Source organism: Drosophila biarmipes, chromosome 2L, assembly GCF_025231255.1.
Source record: "Drosophila biarmipes strain raj3 chromosome 2L, RU_DBia_V1.1, whole genome shotgun sequence".
In the NCBI taxonomy this organism is placed as follows: Eukaryota; Metazoa; Arthropoda; class Insecta; order Diptera; family Drosophilidae; genus Drosophila; species Drosophila biarmipes.
Window position 1 is genome coordinate 563,978 of NC_066612.1, and position 20,661 is coordinate 584,638.

A 20,661-nucleotide genomic window follows, 5' to 3' on the forward strand; every position below is an offset into this window, starting at 1 on the left:
AACTCGGAAGTAAATCCTGGAGGATTTACCATATTCATCCGTGCTCCTAGGTGCCTTCTTAACCAGGTCCCACCTGCTCTCGATTCTATCTCATACCTCTTAGGAGTTTCGAGGCCTGGGGGAGAGCAGTCGCACATAGATAAGCGCTTTTGTGGGCTGCCCTTCGTTTTTGTTTTTATAAATTTTAATTACGCTTATCACTAATTTTATGTTAATGGCCAGCTGTTGGCTGTCGGTTGTTGGATGTTCGTTTGTCTGCTTTCCGCTGGTTGTTTGCCACTCCGTTGTTGTTCCGTACAAAGGAGCACTCCCATCGACACGGTCGACCCCATGCGGGTGACAATTTGGCCGAAAGTCAAGTCAAGTTTCGGTCTGACTCGATTTGAAGCGGGCCCAGCTCAGATGCACTGGAAGAAAAACGTTTCCCATTGATGAGATTTGTATTTTTGATGGAGTCACACTCATGTGCAAAAGTGGTATCTTTCCCATGCTGACTCCGTTCTGCTATAAGCCAACTGCGCTGGGCCCTCTTTCTCATATCTGGAATCGAGGCGGTACGTGTCGAGCGGTTCGCTTCGGCCCTCGGCGAGAAGGGGGCTTCATAGGGGCTGAGCTGGAGCGATAAGGGAAGCTGGCTAACTGCGTACTGCCATTGCAGTTGGCACTCGAAGAGCCGCAGTTGCAGCCGCGATGAAGAGCCAGGGCTCAGGTGGCAAGCCCCCTGGAAAGCCCTCGGCTCCCGCCTCTGTGCGGCTGTTCTGTCCGTTTCAATTGGAAGAGATAATCTCGAGCTTTGGCCATTTTGACATTGTATTTTAATAATTGCGATAAGCCCTCGCACTCGCCTCGCTCTTGTCTCTGCTTTGTTGATTTGCTGGAAATCGGACCAGGAAATATCGCCAGATAAAAGCAGCCACAGCGCAGCAGCAGCAACAACGGCAGAGAGCAAAAACAGAACATTAACAAGCATTACAAATTACAAAATGTTGTTTTTCACTTTGTTGCACTTTATTATCGTTGTTTTTGGCCAGCACATTTGCATATCAAGCGAGGCGAATGAATATGGCTGGTGCGATACGGGCTGAGATGCAGGGGGTCTGTGGGGAGTAGCTCGACGATCGACTTAGTCAGCCGGCGAAGTTCAGATTGCCGATACACATATTTATTGCAGTTTTTGCGCTGTTTTGTTGCGCGCTATCACATGACAAGGGAAACTCACAGAAGTGATTAGTCAATGGGTGTTACGAATGAGCTGAGGATCTTAATCACAAAGACTCCAGATATCGTGTCTAGAAAAAATAAGCTAAAAACATGGAAATCCCACTTAATAAGCGATGTTGCTCATGTATTTAGAACTGCTTTCAGGTTTAAATCAGATGCTATGTTAGCTTCCAGAGAGGATACACCATTTTTCGGCTTTTTTGCCATGGGAATGATAATATTTTTGAATCACTTCGTTAAAATGGAACATGATCCACTTCCGTTTTCCGCAAATTCGCCCATCGTCAGCGGAAATTAGCTATCAAATTGAGTCAGGCGCGGAATTGAAGTAAAAATGTGTACAAAGCTCGTATGACTTACATGTACTTATGTATTATAACAAAATTACTCGTCGCTTGTCTTAAAAATAGTTTTATTCTCAAGGTTCAAGGCTGTTTGGTACTGAGTACTTCCTCCTTCAAGAGATCCCCTTTACAGATACATCTTTAAACTCGAATGTATCATGACTGTTGGAAAGGTATTTCCAGATCATGATTAATACTCCATCAACTGACGAATCACCTGCGATAGAGGAGCCACTCTGGGGGCCATTTCCCCCACTTTTCGCAGCATTCGTGGGCTTTATTTCAGCTTTAATCGCAAATGCAATCGAAGTTAGTTCGAAACTTGATGCCCGGCGGCGATAATGGTTTGTAGTCGTTTTCCGAACACATTCCCTTCGAAAAACAAACAAACCAGCCAGCAAAGCGACAAAATAAAGCCAAAATCGCTCAAAACAGCTGTCGATTGTGGCTTTGTTCGTGGACTTTACGATGCTTGTTGTATGATTTGTACAACGCTCCGGGCCTGGTCGGTTGTTTTTATCAGCTGATCTGATGGCAAGATTGTCGCGCTTTGCTTCAAAAATGAGAGAATGAACTCGCCGGCAACAACAATTGTGTCGTGTGTTTTTCGTTTATAACAATTTGGAGAGATTTTCAGCTAAAGATAAAAACGTCAATGTGATGTGGTTTGTCGGATACAGATACAGATCCCGGCCACGGCAATGTACATATGCAGGGTTTGGAAGTCCACATATACCTATGAGCCCGTAACATTGTATAATATACGGCCGGTATCTGAGTGATCGATCTCCGCCGTTGAGTTGCGGATTTCCCTTCGACCATGGCGCGGTATCTGGCGGGTTAATTAATTTCCATTCGCTTTCGCAGTCGTTCATTTGCATCTGATATCAGTTTCATTTTCGATTCGGAATCGGATCGAAGCGAGTAGATTCGGCCGAGGATCGCATGGGATGAACCCATGGCCGGGGAATATCGACTGTCGCCGGGGGCGTTGATAGCGAAGCGTGTTGAACGCCATAAATCTCTGTCAGCGCCTCCTCGAAACGCCCCAATCTCGCCGATAGGCGATGGCTATCGCTGGCCGAAAATTAGAACTGATTTCTATTTGCAGCGGGCATTTCACCAGCCGACGGGCAGTTCCAAAGGCAAAGTACTCCTTATCAGCGCCCCACTAACCGGCCGACTGATCGCTCTGGTGTCCATTGATCGCACGATAGACCAACGGCAGTAAGTAAGCAAAAAGAAAGAGGAAGTCGGGGGTTCATCGACGGTACGAAATATCCCATCATTAAAAGGCTTTTTTGGCTTAGCCAAAATATTATATCGAATTAAATTCAAATTAGGTTTTATGTTTTAATAAAATATGTTACTAACATGCTAGAGTTCTGAAGTTCTAGTTCTCTCCCTCGCTGCCATCTAGTCCGATTTTAAATCGATGTTTAATCGATCCTAAATCGATTTACCTTATCGGAGTCATAAATCTGCACCCAAACGATATACCCTTCGAGTCGAACACTACGAAGCACACCACCGAAACAGGAAGGGGAGATAGAGAGACATTCTGAGATATCGGGGCGACAAATCTCAGTTCGAGTTTCGACACCTTATCAGTTCGCGTTCATCTGGAGGGTTTCCAATTTCGAGTGCTCTAATGATGTGATGTTCTTGTGCGTTGTCAGCGATAATCGTTATCGTTATCGCTCCCCAAGACGAATGCCGTCTAGGCTGCCCCTTGATTCCAACTTGAGATCTGCGTCGATTTGATTTTCAATTTCGAAAGGGGAAACGTCGTGGGGAGATTACCATCATCATCAAAAGCCTGACCACTCCTCCTCGGACTCGGACTCCTCCTCCTCCTCCTCCTCCCCCTCCCCCTGCCCTTCCACCCACTTAATTAGTTTCGATTCTGGGCTCCGCGCACAAATTCGCTCTTCGGTTGGCCTTTCTTTATCAATCCTGGGAGCTGCGGCCTTATCTCGAAATAAGTTCATGCCGAGGTCCTATTATCTATTCCCAGCGATCAGCGCAGCATTCGTTTAATTGACCAACCGCGCTGACCCAGACCCACGTCTGTCCATCCATCCATCCATCCATCGATCCTCTGCACCGAGCTCCTCCGCCCAGTCCGCATCTCCTCCAGCCCGTGTGCATTCGTTCCTTGGCTGCCCTGGCTGTTGTTGTCGCTTCCATCTGCAATCTCTGATTAAGCCGGGCCTCGCCTGCCCCGGGGCATTAGACCGCAAATCATCGCCACATATGTGTGTACGGGGAGTATATGTGTTCCCATACAGAACGAGTGCTCTTCCATGCCGATTATCTGCTGGTGGCCGTTGCCAGTCAAAGAGCAGACCTTGAAAACATTACGCCAGCCGGCGAGATGCAGTGCAGATTGCTAGGTGGCTGCCAAAATATCTGCAAGCTAGCCTGGAACTTATGAAGTTGCATAGGATAGCCATTCATATGGGACACGAAAGGCCTTAAAATGAAGTGTCTTCTTAGTAGCACTGTCTAACAGCCAAGGGATTTACTAATTTAAACCGAAAATTCATTGCTATCTGCAAAATTCCGTTCGATCTCATCTGGTAGCTCCCCTACTTGCTCCCCAAGAACTCAGGTATTTCCCTTGTGGAACTGCCGTCGCTCGTCTCGAGTTTGGGTTTTGCTTATTCTGAGAGCTCATCAATCAATTATTAATTACAAAGTGTACAGCTCGTCTATCTAGGCCCCGGGCCGCTGCTCCTGCCCGCCTGCCCGCCTGCCGTGATAAATTGATTAAGTTTACATGTCCGTGGAGAGAGAGATAGGAGTGACATCTACTTCAGTTGGCATCGAAGTCGAAACGAAATCGTATCGAAAATCGTGTGCCGCATATACACACAGAAAATTAGAGCCAGACCAACACGTTCACATGGCTGAAAATTTCAAAATGAAAATTTAAGTGCTGCGATTAATTTGGCTTATCAGGGGCCAACAACACGGACGCAGAAAAGGCCACGACGAAATTCGAAACAAGTGCAATTAAAAGATTTTTAAGCAAACATTTGTCATCAGAGATAAGCGCCAAGTAAGATGGGCTTTGGGCCGGGGGATTGGGGACTCGGCATCGGAATTGGAATCGAAACCGCGAGAAGGGACACCTACGCATAAACCACAATTAGGATGTCTCAATTCGAGTCGTGGAGGGGGATAAAAGGCAGTTGGAACTCGGAAAGCAAACTAATTACGCGATAAACGACAACATTGCGCCTTCTGCACCACAGGCTACACTGGGAGAAAGGGGAACTGATAGACGCAATTAAAAACTAGTCGGTTTGAAGGCTTTTCTGCTTCGGCTACATTTAGTGATGTTTTGTTGTGCTGCTTCCATACTGAAAGTGCAACTACTGCTACTGTAATTTTAACAATTTTCCACGCTGTATCCATGGAATCCCCACCAGCTCCCGAACACCCACCGTATCTCACTCCCCTGGGTATCTTCTGTTTACCCACGACAATCAGAAAGCGGACCGCGCGGCAGCGATGCCATCGATGGAATCGGCGGCCCAAAAGGCCGGCCAAAGCAACAAGGCAACGTGCGGCAATCGATTAAAAATCCATAAAAATATATTTCTAGATTTTATTTGCTGATCGAAGCGAGTCAAACGCACACTGTCCATGTGTAATTAAGAACGGAGGCGGGGGCGCAAATGGAGGGCAATATGAAATCTATTTATGCCATTAGCTTTGCGCCGATCCCACGCCGAGATAGCCCCGAGCATTTGGAGCTCCTTCATGTCGCTCGGTGGCCATTTTGTTCGTTTATCTTGCGCTGTCTTCGAGCCCAACCCAACTCCCAGCGCCGATGAATCTAACCCCAGCGGAACTCGGAAATTGATACACCGGGAGAAAAGCGATACATTGCTTAAGACCTAAAAATTATAACTCAAGTTATATGGTATCAATAGGGTTATTTTGTTGTAGAATTGCCCGAAAAATCTTAATTCGAGATCCTAAAGCACTGGCAATAGGAACAGACATTCTTCTCTGTGTATAAACTCCAAGCACTACATCCAAATCAAAGATTAAAAACGAATCACTCATGTTACAGTCGATTCTTATCTGCGAACTCTGCCGAAAAACTCATTCGAGACTGAGGCAGCACATCGCGTCATCAGCCCAAAAATCTCATTAGTTCGGGTTTGTTTCGCCAGAGTATCGCTGATGTGGACTTCTCGCTCAATCGAGTGATTTTGGCGCCTGGTTTGGCCAGGGTGCGGTGAATCCATAGCAGCTTTAGTCGGCGACCGATCAGTATTCTGGATTCCGAGCCCGACTTGCAGAGCACTTTAAGCCTAATCACTTGAATGGCCCACAACTTGGGATGCAGATGCAGAGGACCCCGCATCCCGGGGACAGGAGACACCGGCCGCCGCCGCCAGTCTTATCTAAAGGCCAGCCTCACAGTCTCGTCTTCCATTATGATACGGCGATTGGGGGACACACGTGGACAGGGAGGTATCTCCAAGAGCTATCGAGTGCGTCGCCAATGTGGAGCCAATTGAGAATCGAAAATCGCGGCTGGTGAGCGGGAAAAGTGAGTGAGCCCGGCGCAGTTGGTAATTAAGCGACGTGGACTTCAGTATACTCTTGGGCTTGTATTATAGGCGGTTTACTGGTTGTAGTACTCCGAATAAAATGTGTTTTCTGCAACGTTTGCGCCTCCATACCGCACTTTGGTTCTGATAAAAAATCCTAGATAAAACCACGAAATTCCTGGATCGTTCTAGTTTATTTCTTGGAAGGCTATACAGCGAGGGATGATTAAGAAATACAAAGTATATTTTCCCTAAAATCCTTATCAGGGTTCCTTCCGAAAAGTCATAAGCAATGATGTGTTGTACTTGAACCCACTGAGCCTCTGTCACACCCTTTGGATTCCATTAGTAGTTCGCGGCATTACTCATTCCATTTATTTTGTCGTCATCCTAGTTGGGTTCCACGGGTAATTCACATACCCGATCGCGAGAGCGGGGATCGGAGCAGCGTCTCTGCGCAGAAGTGTTGAGGAAGCATAATTTACATGGCAACAGGCGCCATTAGGAGCCGCTCACAGTCCCACTTGGGATCTCGGATCGGGGGATCTGCGGATCTGGGCAGTCCTGTCTGGCAAACGGGTTTTCGGCTTGTGGCGGCACTGAAATACCTGTTGCAGCCAGCAGCCTGCAACCTGCAACTTGCAACTGGCAACTGGTCCGAGGGCTTGGCGCTGATGGATGCGTGTTTGTTTACAGCTTTGCTGTTTGTTCAGTTTAGCGTAATTGCCGCCGTGTGTGCTGTGCGGCTGGGGGTGACTCGGGGCTGCCGGGGGTTAAATGAATGTTAACAACGTGTTCTGTCTGCCTCCTCGTTCTGCCCTGGCTCCCGCCTCCCGCCACCCGGCCATCCTTTTAGCATTTAAAACATTTTAATTACGGGGCCTCGAAATGCGTGGCTCTTTCCCTGGCCGCCGCTGCCTATCCACCTGTGTCTGTGTCTCTTGAAAGGTGTCTTTCGGCCTGCGACGCCCCCCACTTTTCATCCTCCTCTCTTAAATGGCATTTAGATAAGCTCCTCCTAGCCGTACCCCCGCTCCTGCAAAGGATTGTCCACTGGCCATCGATTTATGAGAATGTTGATAGCAGAGCGATCCCAGAGCCTCTGCTCCTTGCTGAATCTGTGCATCATTCCCTCCCTCCTCCCGATTCCCGGGTTGCTGGGAGCCTGCTTCTTGCCGCTGTCATTGTGCGTCATTTATTGAGCAGCTGATAAGGCCATCCCACCGCCCTCTTTATCACCCGCCCCCAGCCTTGGACTGGCGAAATATGAATTCGATTTGAAAAGAAATTAAGCAATGGCAAGAAAATGAATAAAGACGTTTTGTCGCCGACACTGAGTTCTCCCAGTCTCCACTAATTGCTGTTGGCTACCCATCACTTGAAGGGCATATCAGCGACTGAACGATATACATAATATATATATAAAAAAAGAAATAATATAATATTCTGCATGGTATTAACTTAAATACTTTAATAAATGTATTAGTCATTTCTAATGGATTTTCCTGACACAGGGTATACGCCTCGCCACCCCAAAGCCCCAGAATTCTCTTTGGTCTTATCGGGTCTATCAGAGCCGAATCTGGACGAGCCAGCTACTGCCGTAACATTGGCTCTGTCTCCGGATCCGAATAACCGTCAGATACGAGTGGAGCTGCCACTCGGGCCATCCATCTCGCCTGTCCTCCATCCGAACTCCTCCGCCCCCAGCCAACTGCCCCACTCTATCTCTTCGCTCGAGTTTCGATTTCGATTTCGGTTTCAGTTTCGGTTTTCTTAATTATGTTTGCTCCGCTTTGGAGCATCCGTTTGTAGATCCCTCCGCGAGATAGACCAATTTATGATTTACGTAGAACATTGCCCTGGAATTTGATTTGGTTTTGATTTGATTTCGGTTTCGGTTTCGGTTTTGCTCAGCTCTCTTCCAGCTTTGCTTTACACTCGATGTTCATTGCCCGTCATTATTTGGCTTGGCTCGTTTGCTTTCGATTTCGGATTTCGGCTGTCAGGTCTGCCATTCCCTTGCAGAGAGAGAAGTATTCTAGAAAATATGTAATAAACTGAAATTATATACATGTTTACTTTTCAATAAAGGGTTTTAAGCCTAACTGGATAACCGAACTTCTCTAGAGCGCTTCACGAGCAATGACCTTCCACTTAATCGCAGCCACCTCCCCCTTTTCTCCCAGTGTGGCTCCCCCTCTGCCCATCCCCTTCTTCCCCTCATTGCGCACAGATCGAGGTCAGCGATAGGGCCGCGACTTTTGTTTGGCACGTCAAAGTCAAAAGGCATTTTGTCCGATTATGCCCAGCTGGAATCGACCACACAAAAACAAACCACCGAGCACAAAGCCGGGCCCGCATTCTTGGCCCTTGCCGGTGGTTCTAGCCAGGGGCAGGTGGGAGAGGGGGAGAGGTGCTGGTGACGGAGCCCCGTACGAACCCATTCGAAGCCAAGCGCCAATCTTGCCTTCTTATAATTATTTTATAAGTGCAGCGACATCGGGCTTATCCAATCGGAGACCCGGCATGATTCACTTGGCGTCGCCAAGACTCGGAGAGAGGGCCGGCTTCACGGCCGATAACTCCGTGCAGATTAGCCCGACTGACTGACTGAGTGCAGCGATAACAGCACTCCACGTCCACGTCCACGTTCCAGCCATCCCGGCCGCCATACCTTGCCACATGCTCCGTCCGATACTGGGGACCTGGTCATAATGTGCGGCTGAAAAAGGTTTTCGAGCGCGGCGCGTATCTCGAGAACATCCCAAATGTGGCCGCCAGACGCCGGCTTGATGGGCCCCGCATGGCCATAGGTGATATCGTGGCCCATCCTTGGGTGCGTTTTGTTTTCCCCCACATCTTGGCGACCGGCAAGGTCTGAGTCATGAAAGCTGGGCTCAGCCAGTTGGGGGTACGAAGTTAAAAACTCAACCTCATGTTGATTAACATTCTTCAAAAGGTCACAACCTCACCGGGCACATTTGTCTCAGTGTTTATAATGTTGAATGAAACCAAACTGGCGCAAACTTTCGGTGAACACAATCCACTCTTATCGCACACTCGAAATTCTCAGAATTTCTTCCTAATGCCTGCCTCTTTTCGATTATCGAATATTATTATTATTTTTGATGGGTCGAGCCACCTTTTGGCACTCCCGTGTGGGTTGTGCGGATAAGCTCGTTTGCTCGATCCAATTGTTGTTGGCCACAAAAGGATTGAGCCAATCTCGAAAAGTTGATAAACTCTGGGCAGTTTCCCTTGCTCCTCCAGTCTGTGCTTTTCTGTGCCTCGACTCTTTTCTTGGCTCGGGGAGCGATGGCCATCGTCCACTTTTGATTGCCTCCCTCTGAGCCGCCCTCCGCCGCCCATCCCCGGTCCCCGAATCCTTGATCTCGGCCGAGTGTGGGCGTTCGTGTGAAACTAATGTCGCACTCGGACCATTCCCGATGCCATTTAAACAAAGAAGCCAATGCAATGACACCCCACAGTGGGGCAAAAGACACTCCGCTTAGCATCTTAATAACACAAATTTATTACATATTTTTAAACTATTTATACAAATTATATAACTATATATATCTGGGTATAGTTTTTCTACAATGGAATGAATGAATACAGGGAAAGCACTCAGCCTCAATAAATTTAGAATATTTCGCTAAAGATTTTGATGCTGTATCTCTACTGTTTTTAGAGTTCTTATACTGAATGAAATTTTTCTTCAATCTTCATATAGAAACCACTGTTCCCTGCGGATTTTGGGGCTCGTTTCGGGGCTGGACGTTGCTGCCGATAGGCTTGTGTAGATCGTGTTGAACGCAGCTTGTTTAGCATGCCAATTAGGCTCCTCTCTTTCGAGTGGGAATCGCTCTGGTCCGCCCGGTCCGCTGCTCCCCCGCCCCCAGCTCCACAGGTCCCTCCCCCCCTCCCACTCCGCCTCCTTTGGGGAGTCCATCTCAAATGCAAAATCAGCTCGTGCAGCTCCGCAGTCAGCAGCTGGAAAAAGGTGTTAATTTTGTCTGGCATTGCTCCTCCGCCGAGGAGCCTTTCCTTCTCCATTTCCATTTCCACTTCCTCGAACCTTCAGTGCTTCGGTTGGGCTTAGCCAAATAGTTCGGTGCTGGCCACGTTATTGCCACAAAAAGCGCAGAGCGAGCGTGCTGGTTCACCGGGGTCAGGAGTTGCAGTTGCAGTTGATCCACACAATTTGTAGATACATTTTCAGCCCCGGCTGCACGAAGCTCTCTCCGGGGTGAGGGGTCAGATTGGTGTTAGATTTGCATTAAAATTGGCTGTGATTTATTTTGCCATTTTATCCCCAAGAAACTTAGGCCCAAGTCAACTCTTCATCTGGGCCTTTTCCTCGCTCTTTTTTTTGGGTATTTTATCTCCTCCCTGCATATGTATTTTTATATGGGCGTGGTCAATTAACGATTATGATTATGATATCAGTGGATCCCGAAGAGGCGAAAGAACAGAACTAACAACCAAGGCAAACACAGCACGATGCTTATGATGTCAGAGATTTAAGGGCACTCAAAGAAAATCGCTAGCCCCTATATACATTTTATCCTGAGATACCTTCAAGTCATCTTTCAGATGATGATATCTTACAAATCTTGGATACCATCCAGCAACCTAGATATTATTTAAGATTTCCCTTAAATAAAGAGTTTTGAAAATTTCTCCCAGTGTGATAATGTTGCTCTGGATGGGATCCCGTTCCCATTGCCCATTATAACACTTTCACGGCTCGTTTAGCTCTGGCTGGCCATCCGCATCATCTGGGGAGATGATCAACGCAGTTAGCCGCCAGAGGAGCACGAGTTCTCCATTGGGCTCTCGGTTCCTTGGGTTCGGGTCGGGTTCTCCCTCCTGGAGGCGTTTGCATGCCATCGTGATTGGCTTGGATCATAGTCTCCGTTCGCTGGATGTGTGTGTGTGCACGATTCGACACCATCTTTCATTTTGGCCCGTCTCCCAGGCACTTTGCTATCCCATGCCATCCCATTCCAGAGAAGCATTTTCAATTAATGGCCACACATTCCACATTGAGCAGAAAGGCGGTTTGAGGGGCCAAGCGGAGAACTCCAATCTGAGAACAGAGTTGAAGGCCCAGCCAAAGTGTTACAAATACGCCAATGGCAGAGAGACTGCCCTACACTGTACTACAGGTGACCAGTAGACGTAGTGTTTAAAATATATCAACGATTGTTTCCTTGCCTTCAATCGGAAGAATCGATATTAAATCTAAATGTATCGATATTATAACGATATTAATCGATATAGTTTTTGTAAGTTGGAAATCATTTAAAAATAATATTTTTTAAATCATACGACATTATAAAATATGCATGTTTGTAGATCGATTTTTAAATATGTTTATCTCAGTTCGGTGTTATTATATATCCATAGTTTGTGAACACCTTGAGCTGGAAATGATCCTCAATTTCAGACCCGCAAACCTTGTGGGCTGGTGCTTTCTTCTGGTCCACGGCTCAGCCGCACAGCGAAACAAATTGCATCCCAGAGTTTGCTATCAAATCAAAGCAGCAGCAGAAGGCACGACGCCTACAAAACCGCATTACCTGTCTACCCTTTTGGGAAGCTCCGTGGAACCCGAGGCCCTCCCTGCAACCAGCATCCTCTCCTGCACCTCCCGCAATCTTCGCCAGCCAAAACTTCTTCTCATCCCGGGACACGTTTCGTGATTTATGAGGTGCGAATTGCATTGAAATCATTTTGGCTCCGGCTTTGACTCCCACCTCCGCCACTACCACTACTGCCACATTAAATTGACGCCGCGGATATTCGTGGCCAACTTCCATTTTTAGCCTTTTTCACAGCAATGGAGGAGATGGCGATGAAGGCGGCTAGTTTGGCCTGCTCTCTCCACTTTTTGATTGGATTTGAGGTTGGTTGGCTGGTGTTGACTTGCTGCTGTTCGTTAACCCTGGAAAGGCTGCAACAAATTAATAAAAAAGTGGTTTACAATGAGTTTTGAAGGAGTTCAATATTAAATTTGCTATTAGGAAATACATTTTCTCTATTTTTTTTATTTTCATATTTTCCATCTTTGGAAAATAAGTTTATACTTGCGAAAAAATATTTTTTTTTTCAATCAAGTCCCCGGACTTTCTGTGGTAATTCTTTCAGTTCTACTTTGGGCCCCGAAAATTCCAACTGCCAATTATTTTTTGGCTCATTGTGGCCGTCGACTCGGACTCATAATTCACTGCGAGCGGGCTTTTAATATTTTAATTAAAATGTCGCGTGCACTTCGGCCATTAGTCGATGCCAATTGCACTGCAGTTCAGCTTTCTTTTTAATGCCTGCCCCTTTAATGCCTTTCGTTACCGCAGCTGCTGAACCCTTATCTTATCACTTTGGCTGATATTGCCCGTTGATAAGGACGACAAACCGCGAGCTCTGCGCCAATCGCCAGTCGGCAACTGCCAGACGACCGCCATTTTGCTTCCGCTTTTTTAACGATTTTTTATGGGGGTTCTCGTCTTGTTTTCCGTTTTTGGGTCTTCGGAAATATGCGGGGCTGAGTAACTTTCGGCGGTGGTGAGCGGCCCCGTTTATCGGGTCCGCTCTTAGGCTTCTTTTACTAGCGATAGGCGATTAAATCGCTTCCCCGCCTATGGGACGTGGATGTACCATGCAAGTGGCTAGTACCGAGAGCACGACCCCACACATATCGCACTTATCGCGAGCCATATAAATTTGTGGGCGGACATAAAAACCGCAGAGCAGAGTGGATGCAGATAGCAGCCTGCGATATCGCTGAGCGAATCCGTTTTTCAAATATTATAAAAACAGCAAGTTGATATAACAAAGCGAGCAAATGTGTACTTTTTGTGGCAGTCCGAAGATAGAATTCCTTCTAAGTATTACATGGTTGTTGAAATTAATAATTTAAATTTAAATATGATTTCATTATAGGAATAATAGTTTTATTATCTAGTAGTAATGCTTTCATCTTCTTAGATTCCGGGTTATTCAACATTTCTAAAAGTTCCCTAGCATGTTCGATGTACAGCTTGTGAAAAAATCTCTCATTTGCGAATGCTATCCTACCCACAGGGACACCTAGGAAGTGTGAAAAAAGTGTTGGGGAAATGGAAAATGTTAAATGTAAAATGGCGAAACGGAAGCTGACAAAACGCCAACTGCTCTGACACTGACTGATGATGTTCGCTTCGGAATAAAAACGCTTAAACCCCCCATTATTCTGCCCCTTATGTTAATTTTTCATGTTTGTTTGCCCGTTCTCGCTGGTGATATTTACACTGTTTTTCCCGACTGCAAATGCTGACAGGCCAAACTCATCTGATTGCATCCACGCCCACTTTTTGTGGCTATTTTTTTTGATGGTGCCCGATAAAATGAAACAAAGCGAGCGGGCTGAAGCGAAAAAAATGGGTTAAAAACGCAGATTTTTATGCAAATCTCGTGCCATCTAAGAGTCGTATATCTTTTTGCATTAGCCGAATCCCGCTGCCCCCCGAATAAAGCGAGATACCGATCGGCTGTCCGAGTGTCGCATTAACGACAAATTTTAGTTTTAAGCTTTTAAATTTTTGGCTTTTGTTGTCGAGAGGCTTTTTTGTTTTTGCGGTCTGTGGCTTTCGTTATCTCAGCCGAATGGCGATTTCCATAAATTTCTAATTTTATTTCCAATCCCCGCACACATTTGAGCTTCGATTGTTGTTTATTTTGAGTGCGCTGATAAAAATTGCGTATACGCCGCGTGCCCCGATTCCTTTTGATCCATTATACGGAATCGATTTGCGATTGGAAAGCGGTCGATAAAACTGCCTGCCTATCTCAGCCAGCGAGGGTTTGTAATTTATGGCCCTCGACGAGACAATCGCCGACTGCCGATCGCCGATCGCCGGGCAATATGCAGATGTCTGTTTAAGTGCTCAGCGATTTTATATTCATCTGAGGTGTGATTTCGGCTTTTTGTGGCGTATGAAGTCATCGAAGCGCCTTATCGGTCCCACAATCTAGCTGGATCTCGCTGCTCTTGCCTTGTGGCTGGGCTCTTGGACCGACTGCCGGCGCTCTAAGTGGACCAGTTTTTGATCATCGCATTAATTGATTTTTAATAAACGATAAGCAGGCAGGGGCGTCCGCCGAGGGGGGCCTGGAGATGGTCTCTGCGATTATTAGGTCAACAATTCGATGAGCAAGATGTTTACTTCAGGGCGATCTAAAAACAAAAGAAATTTAAATCAATTTAAAGAGCTTCATTAAAAGCAAAGATATTGGTTTTCAAATACCTAACTAATATTTTAAAGATGCAAAGTTTTCTTAAATATAATGCTATTATCTGTTGATTTAATATGAATAAACGGGCAATATTTAATAAAAATATAAGCATGATAAAATCGATAACTTCGACCACAATTATCGGAAATATCGATTGAAGAAATCTAGAGAAACTCATTGCAATTTTCCTATATATTAGATATAATAACCAAATTTTTTTGAACTTTGAAAGCCTCACTTGTCCCAATAGATAAAAAGAAGCTTCGAAACCGAAGCAAACTCAAACAGACCTCACAACTAACGCGGTGTTCAGCCAACGAGGCTGTGTTTCGAGGCTGTAAAACCAGATTGGGGCGGTGCGCTCGACTTGGGCCACCAATCAGCGCTAACTGGGGAGCTCGAGGCCCTCCATCTGCATGGTTTCAGGTCCCCTGCCCCGCACCCGCATGCCCCCAGTTTGCTCCTCTTTTTCCAGATAGTGTGAGCGGAGAGCGGATTCAAAATGGTTGCAGACAGCAGCGGCAGATCTTCGGGGCAGATAGTGTAAAGTGCGTCGATCAGACAAGCCGGAGGAGCAGTGTTGGACAACGAAGTGCTCGGCGAGGGAAGCGGAGATGTATCTGGTCCCTGGATACCAGGTACCAGTTCTCTGCTCGGGGAAAACCAGTTTCTCACCGCTTCGCTTCTCTGGCAATTTGCATTTTCTTTCCACCTTTCGCCTTTGGCTTCGTGGCTTTCGTTCCAATCACACACGGCCAGCGGAGACCGAGATTCTGGCCAATTATCGCCGAGGCAAATCAGCCATCGAAGGCCTGTGGAATACTGCACATGGTTTTGCTGGTCACTGAATGGGGTCTGAAAGGCGAAAGAGGTGCTAAAATCAAAATTGAATTCACAGTGCAATAGTACACTTAATACGCCTGCATAACGCTTGAATAACTGGGAGAAGTTATAACAAGGAAGTCATGTAAAAATATCCGTGAAATACTTAAATATACCTACTGAAAATGTAGAGCGGACCCTTGCTGAATGTTTAAGGCTGTGGAACACATTCGTTTCTGGAATTTATAGTTCCGATCAATCCGCCCCCCCGCCGCCACTCTACCCGCAGCCATTTCTCTTTATCGATTGCATTTAAATTGAAATCGCGACGACATTCCCCCATTTGTGTGCGCAGGTTACAAAAATTTCCATTTATTCCGTATTGCATTTCGCACTTTTATTTTGCAACCGCGGCTGCTGGTTTGGGTTTTCCTTGTGGCCGCTTTCGTGTTGACAACTCGAACTCCCTGGCTGGTCTCCCTGCCCGGCCTGACAGCCCGTGCGGACAAAACTGTTGCGCCTGGCTTTGTTTCCCTTCGCTCCTTTATTTATTTTCTTTTTTGGTTTTGGGCTGGATTGTTCATTCTAGCCCGGCTAGGACGTGTGGGCGTGGCTGCTGGTGACGTTGGCCGCATTGGATTTGGCTCGTGTGTCGGGCGCAAATTGAAAACACTGACAATATTATCAAAGTTTTTCAGTTTACACATCAGTGGGCTCAATGGTAGGCCCATTTTTGTACGGGCCAGGGTAAAAATTATGAATTCTCGTTTCTAAATTGCAATTTGATCAACAATTCGCAATTGTTTGGTGATGTAAATTGAATTTAAATAAAATGTAGCCGATATCATCGAGTAATTAGAGCGGCTCCACGGGCAGGGCGGGGTGGTGGATTCGATACTCGCCCATATAGACGTTTATACTTCTGTGAGTGGGGCTGTGCTGGCCATGTGTAATTAGTTGGACCACGTAACGAGCTTCGCTCCAGATCTCATTTAATGATTTGCCAACCCAACTTTGTTGAACATGAAATGGTGGCCCCCATCTCCGAAGCCCCACCGAAAAGCTTGTTATCCCATTGCACAAATCTCCCAATCTCATCAGCTGATTAGCTTTTTAGTTATTTCGAAAAAATAAGTGTACGGAAAGCCGATCTCGATAAGCAGCTAGAATCAAATGTGATTTTAATGAGCTATGTGTAAAACTTATCGACGTGTCTTGTATTTGTTCTGTAATATTTACAGGCACTCAAGCAAGACACAGATTGTTTTGCGATTTATTATAGAGACTGAAAACAATTTCTTAAACACAACTAAGTAATTCGAAATGTTTTTTCTCTTTACAGGTTGGTGAATAAACGCTTTACACAAAATATATGGTTTTGGGTAAGCTTATTAAAAACTAAGAAATGATTTTCCCATTCGAGACGAAGACAGACTTATAATGATTTCTTCTGTAAATTAAATATTTTGAATTTCCTCTAAACAAATTTTGAACATGATCAAAATGTAATCCCTGCTCTGGCTGGCAGCTTCTACTTCTGTGCGAATTATCAGTTAGTTGCCAGCATTTTGCATCCTACTTGCCGCCTTTTCCTGCAGGAAATCACGTTGCGCACACACAGATAGGGCCGCGTGGCGTATGAGCAATTTCGCATTACGTATACGCAGCGTTTGGCAACTTTTCGGGTGGGCAAACTGAGGACTGCGGACTGAAAACTGCAAACTTTTCAACGTCTTTATGGCGCGATTCATGTCTGCATCAGTGTGTGCGGGTGCGCGGGTGTGCGAGTGTGCGAGTGCTTTACGTGCCTGTTAATGCAATATTCAAGTGATTGCAGACATTTCCTTAGCCCCACTGGGCTGCCTGCCCCCGTCCTGCTGCTCCTCCCCTGCCCGGCCGCCGAATCTCAGTTTGCTTACAACTTCTTCAGCTGTCACACGAATGAGCAGCCTGCGAGGAAGGAGCACGCTTATCGCACTCCGAGCAGTGTGCATTTGCCACAGCATGTGCATCTGCCTGCTTCTGCCGTAAGTTTCTCCCCACCTCCGCCCCTTTTATGCGGAGCAATCTCTGCGGCACTATCAAGATTCGCATTAAAATGTATCATTTTTGCCGGCTGCCTGCTGCAGCAACAACAAGTCCTGCCCGCCCGTCCTTCCGGCCCCTCGCCTGCATCTCGCCCTAAAACTTCGTAATCAACTCGTAATGACAATGCATAATAGCCGCCTGCCTTGCATCCTGACTTGCCCGCTGTATCCCTACGTGTGAGTGTTTTTGTGTGCAGGAGGATGCAATCGATGCACGGCTGCAAACTAGGAAGTCCTTGGCGGTCAGGAAATAAGCCCAATCGAAGCTTTTACAAACAAACAAAAATATTATATGTCGTTTAGAAAGATATTATACAGATATTAGGAAATGCAACTTTTTTTCTGTTTCAAAATTTAAATCAAAATGGCATAGCATAGCAACAAGTTAGTTTCCCTGCTCATTTTTCTCAGTGCAATCCTGACTCGGCTTTCTTATCGCCGTTTTACGTTTCATAAAATTTTGTTGGCTCTTCGGAAAGGAGAAGAAGAAGGAGCACTACTTTGTGACGCCGTTTAGGAATATTCACTATATTTAGCTGGATTTTCGAGTCATGAATTATGCTACGGGGGATACGGGTGTACGATTAAGGAAGTCAGAGAGCTGGGAAAGCTTAATAGTGTTGCTTAGTTGGCGGAATATTGGGAAAGTCCTGAGGTGGCTTAATCCTCTCCAGAACCCGAGAACCCCTCCCCGTGCCCTACTAATGATTTATCAGCTGGACGTGGACTGAAAATATTCTTATCTGAGTGGTTTTTGAGGGAAAAAGGAAGAAGAGCGAGCATTCCCGAAATAAAACAAAACACGAGCTCAGCGAGTCGCCATCTCTTTCGCCCCCAAGTACTCCCTCTCTTTCCCACTGGACGCCTTTATTGGTGTTTATTCTTTTTCCAGGTGAAAAACGAATTTTTGGTGTTGCTCCCGTGTGTTTGCTGGCTTGTTTACCCGCAGTGGTTGTACTTGTTTTGTTTGCTGGCTTGTTTGTTTGTTTGTTAATACTCAACGATTGCCTCCACCTGCTTCTCTCTCTTTCTCTTCTTGGGGACGCTCTCTCGCTTCTGCCGGCTTTTGGCCTTCGTCTGTGTTTACGGTGTTGTTTATCTTTGAGGCTGTTTTTATTTGCGAGCTCCAAACGACATGTACAGATACAGATACACAAACACAGATACACAGCTCCTTTTCCATTCGTTTTGGTTTCTTTGTTGCCTTTTTATTTGCCTTTTTTCGGAACATCGCTCCGTTTCGTCTGGGGTTCTTCAGCCGGGTTCCCTGGCGCGTCTTTCTGCTGTTTCTGGGCGCCTGTTCAGTGCCGGTCGCGAATCTCAACAAAAACACAAACAAGGGGCATAAAGCCCAAGGTGAGATATAGATACAGATACATTTGGAGGGAAAGAGAGGGCTATCTGAGATAACAAGTTAGGCCTTGGACAGAAAAGTCCCTTAAATGGAACTGTTTGTTTAGTTAAATAATTTAAATAAAAAATACAAAATTAAATTCTAGCTTTTATAAGGGTTTTTTAATCTTACTACCTCCACAGCATTTGAGGTACATCATAATTCCCAACTAGTTCTGTCAAGGCTATATGCTTAATATGTTTTTGCATTATTTGTAGACTAATTTAAAGTTTGTATTCCACTAGTTATTATCCCATTCTCTGCCTTAAGTTGACTTTGCATACTGTTCTCTTTCTTCGCTTTCACTTGACTGCCTTGCTGTACTTTCTGGGCCCATATCCTGTCTCATTATTTCCTCGTCTCTTTGTTTATGGCAAGTTGCGCGCTTTTAAATGCGATTTTCAGCTGCGATAGGCGGAATTATAATGTTTTAATATTTCGGCAGACATCTAGAATCTCTGCCTTCGCTAAGTTTGCTGATTCAGCCAGTGCTTTGGGCCTTGATCCCTTTGCGTATTTTCGGGCTTTTGATTTGTCGTCACAGCTGAGTTGGCATTTTGAGCTCGTTTATGGGCTGGGAATCGCCGCCAGTTTCCCACTCCCCCATTTCGGGTAGCCTCATTAGCCAAAGCTTAAAAGCAAAATTTGTCAACTTTATCACCGCCGATACATCAAGCCTGCCCTTCTGCCCCACGCAACTTCGGTGGTTAATAAACTAAATTGTAATTAATTATGAGCAAAAGTTAGAACCCCTCTAAATGCAACCATTTGTCACCTGCCCACAGATAGGGGCGGGCTATGTATGTACGCATTCCGATCGGAATCGAACGGCTTTGCATTTCCATAAATCATTTTAATGAAATTTTCCTCTTTTTTCGTTGGCTGCGATAAGCCAGGGGCAGAAGAAGGGGTTTTCGGGGCGATATCCCCGCCAAGACATCAAGACATCTCATCTAAGTGGCGCTCGAGTGGCGCTCCAAGGCAAAACCACAGAGGCGACGGCGGCTTTTGTTTGAGGAACTTCCACCGGGGGTTCCGAGTTCCAAGTTCCGAGGGGCGGGGCAGGTTAAACGAGATTCCCCCGCTGATGTTCCTTGCTCCAAAACTGATGGCGCTGGCGTCTTCATTATCGCTGCGACGGCGGCGGCGACGGCGGCGGTTGATAAAAGTCCGTTCGCATTTGGCTCACCCAGAAAAACTGGGGCAGGTGTGGCAGAAAGTCGGTGAAGGAACGGGAAAGGGAGAGGGCGCTGGGAAATACAGACCGGGAATACCTTGATTCGCTGCTTTGCCTTTTGTTTCACTCCGGAATGAGATAAGGAACACTCGAAAAAATAAACAGCGCAGGAATTCAAGAAATCAAGGAGTTTTTTAAAAAGCGAAGTAGTAATTTTAGTAGTTGTAATGAAAATTGGAGAAAACTCTCACGATGATTAATAACGTTCAAAAAGAAGGTTCTAAATCTTTTTAATAAATTCATCTGTTATATTACAAGCATAATCGTTGTATGAGGAATGGCCTGATTTCCTCAGTGCAAAGGAGCGCAGTAGGAAATTAATACAGAACAACTTTTATTCAGTTAGCAAATTCATTGGGTGAATGTGTAAGTGGATACCTTCATATGTTTAAAAATGAAAAACAACAATTTAAACATAATTTCCATTTCTTTTCCTTCCCATTGTAAGCTATATAACGTCGTAAGAAAGTAATTAAACCTGAGAAACTATAAAATAAAAGGAATGATGGGCTTTAATATGGACTCTGCCCCTAATATTCCCCATTTTTAGTTACTTTTACTTTTAAAGTCTTGCCTAATGTACCCCGAGTCCAGTGCCAAACCAGAACTGTATCCCTATATCAAACTGAAACCGGGACCCAGCGAGCGGATTTTGTTTGCTCATCGATTTGTAGTCGACGATGACGAACTTTTCGGTTTTTTT

At 45.8% G+C, this 20,661-nt stretch overlaps 1 protein-coding gene across 5 annotated transcripts in view; it reads left to right on the forward strand.

Moving 5' to 3' along the window:
- Positions 1–20,661, forward strand: part of LOC108029144 (zinc finger protein ush) — a 70,533-nt gene that overhangs the window by 19,512 nt on the left and 30,360 nt on the right. The window contains exons 1-2 of one of the 5 annotated variants that reach the window (XM_050885519.1): positions 2,732–2,792; positions 16,584–16,623. The exons of the other annotated variants lie outside the window; for them this stretch is intronic. Coding sequence (XP_050741476.1) covers positions 16,614–16,623 — 10 coding nt within the window. The 5' untranslated portion in view covers positions 2,732–2,792; positions 16,584–16,613. Of the gene's footprint in view, positions 1–2,731; positions 2,793–16,583; positions 16,624–20,661 lie in introns of those variants that run through there. 5 annotated transcript variants of the gene reach the window in all.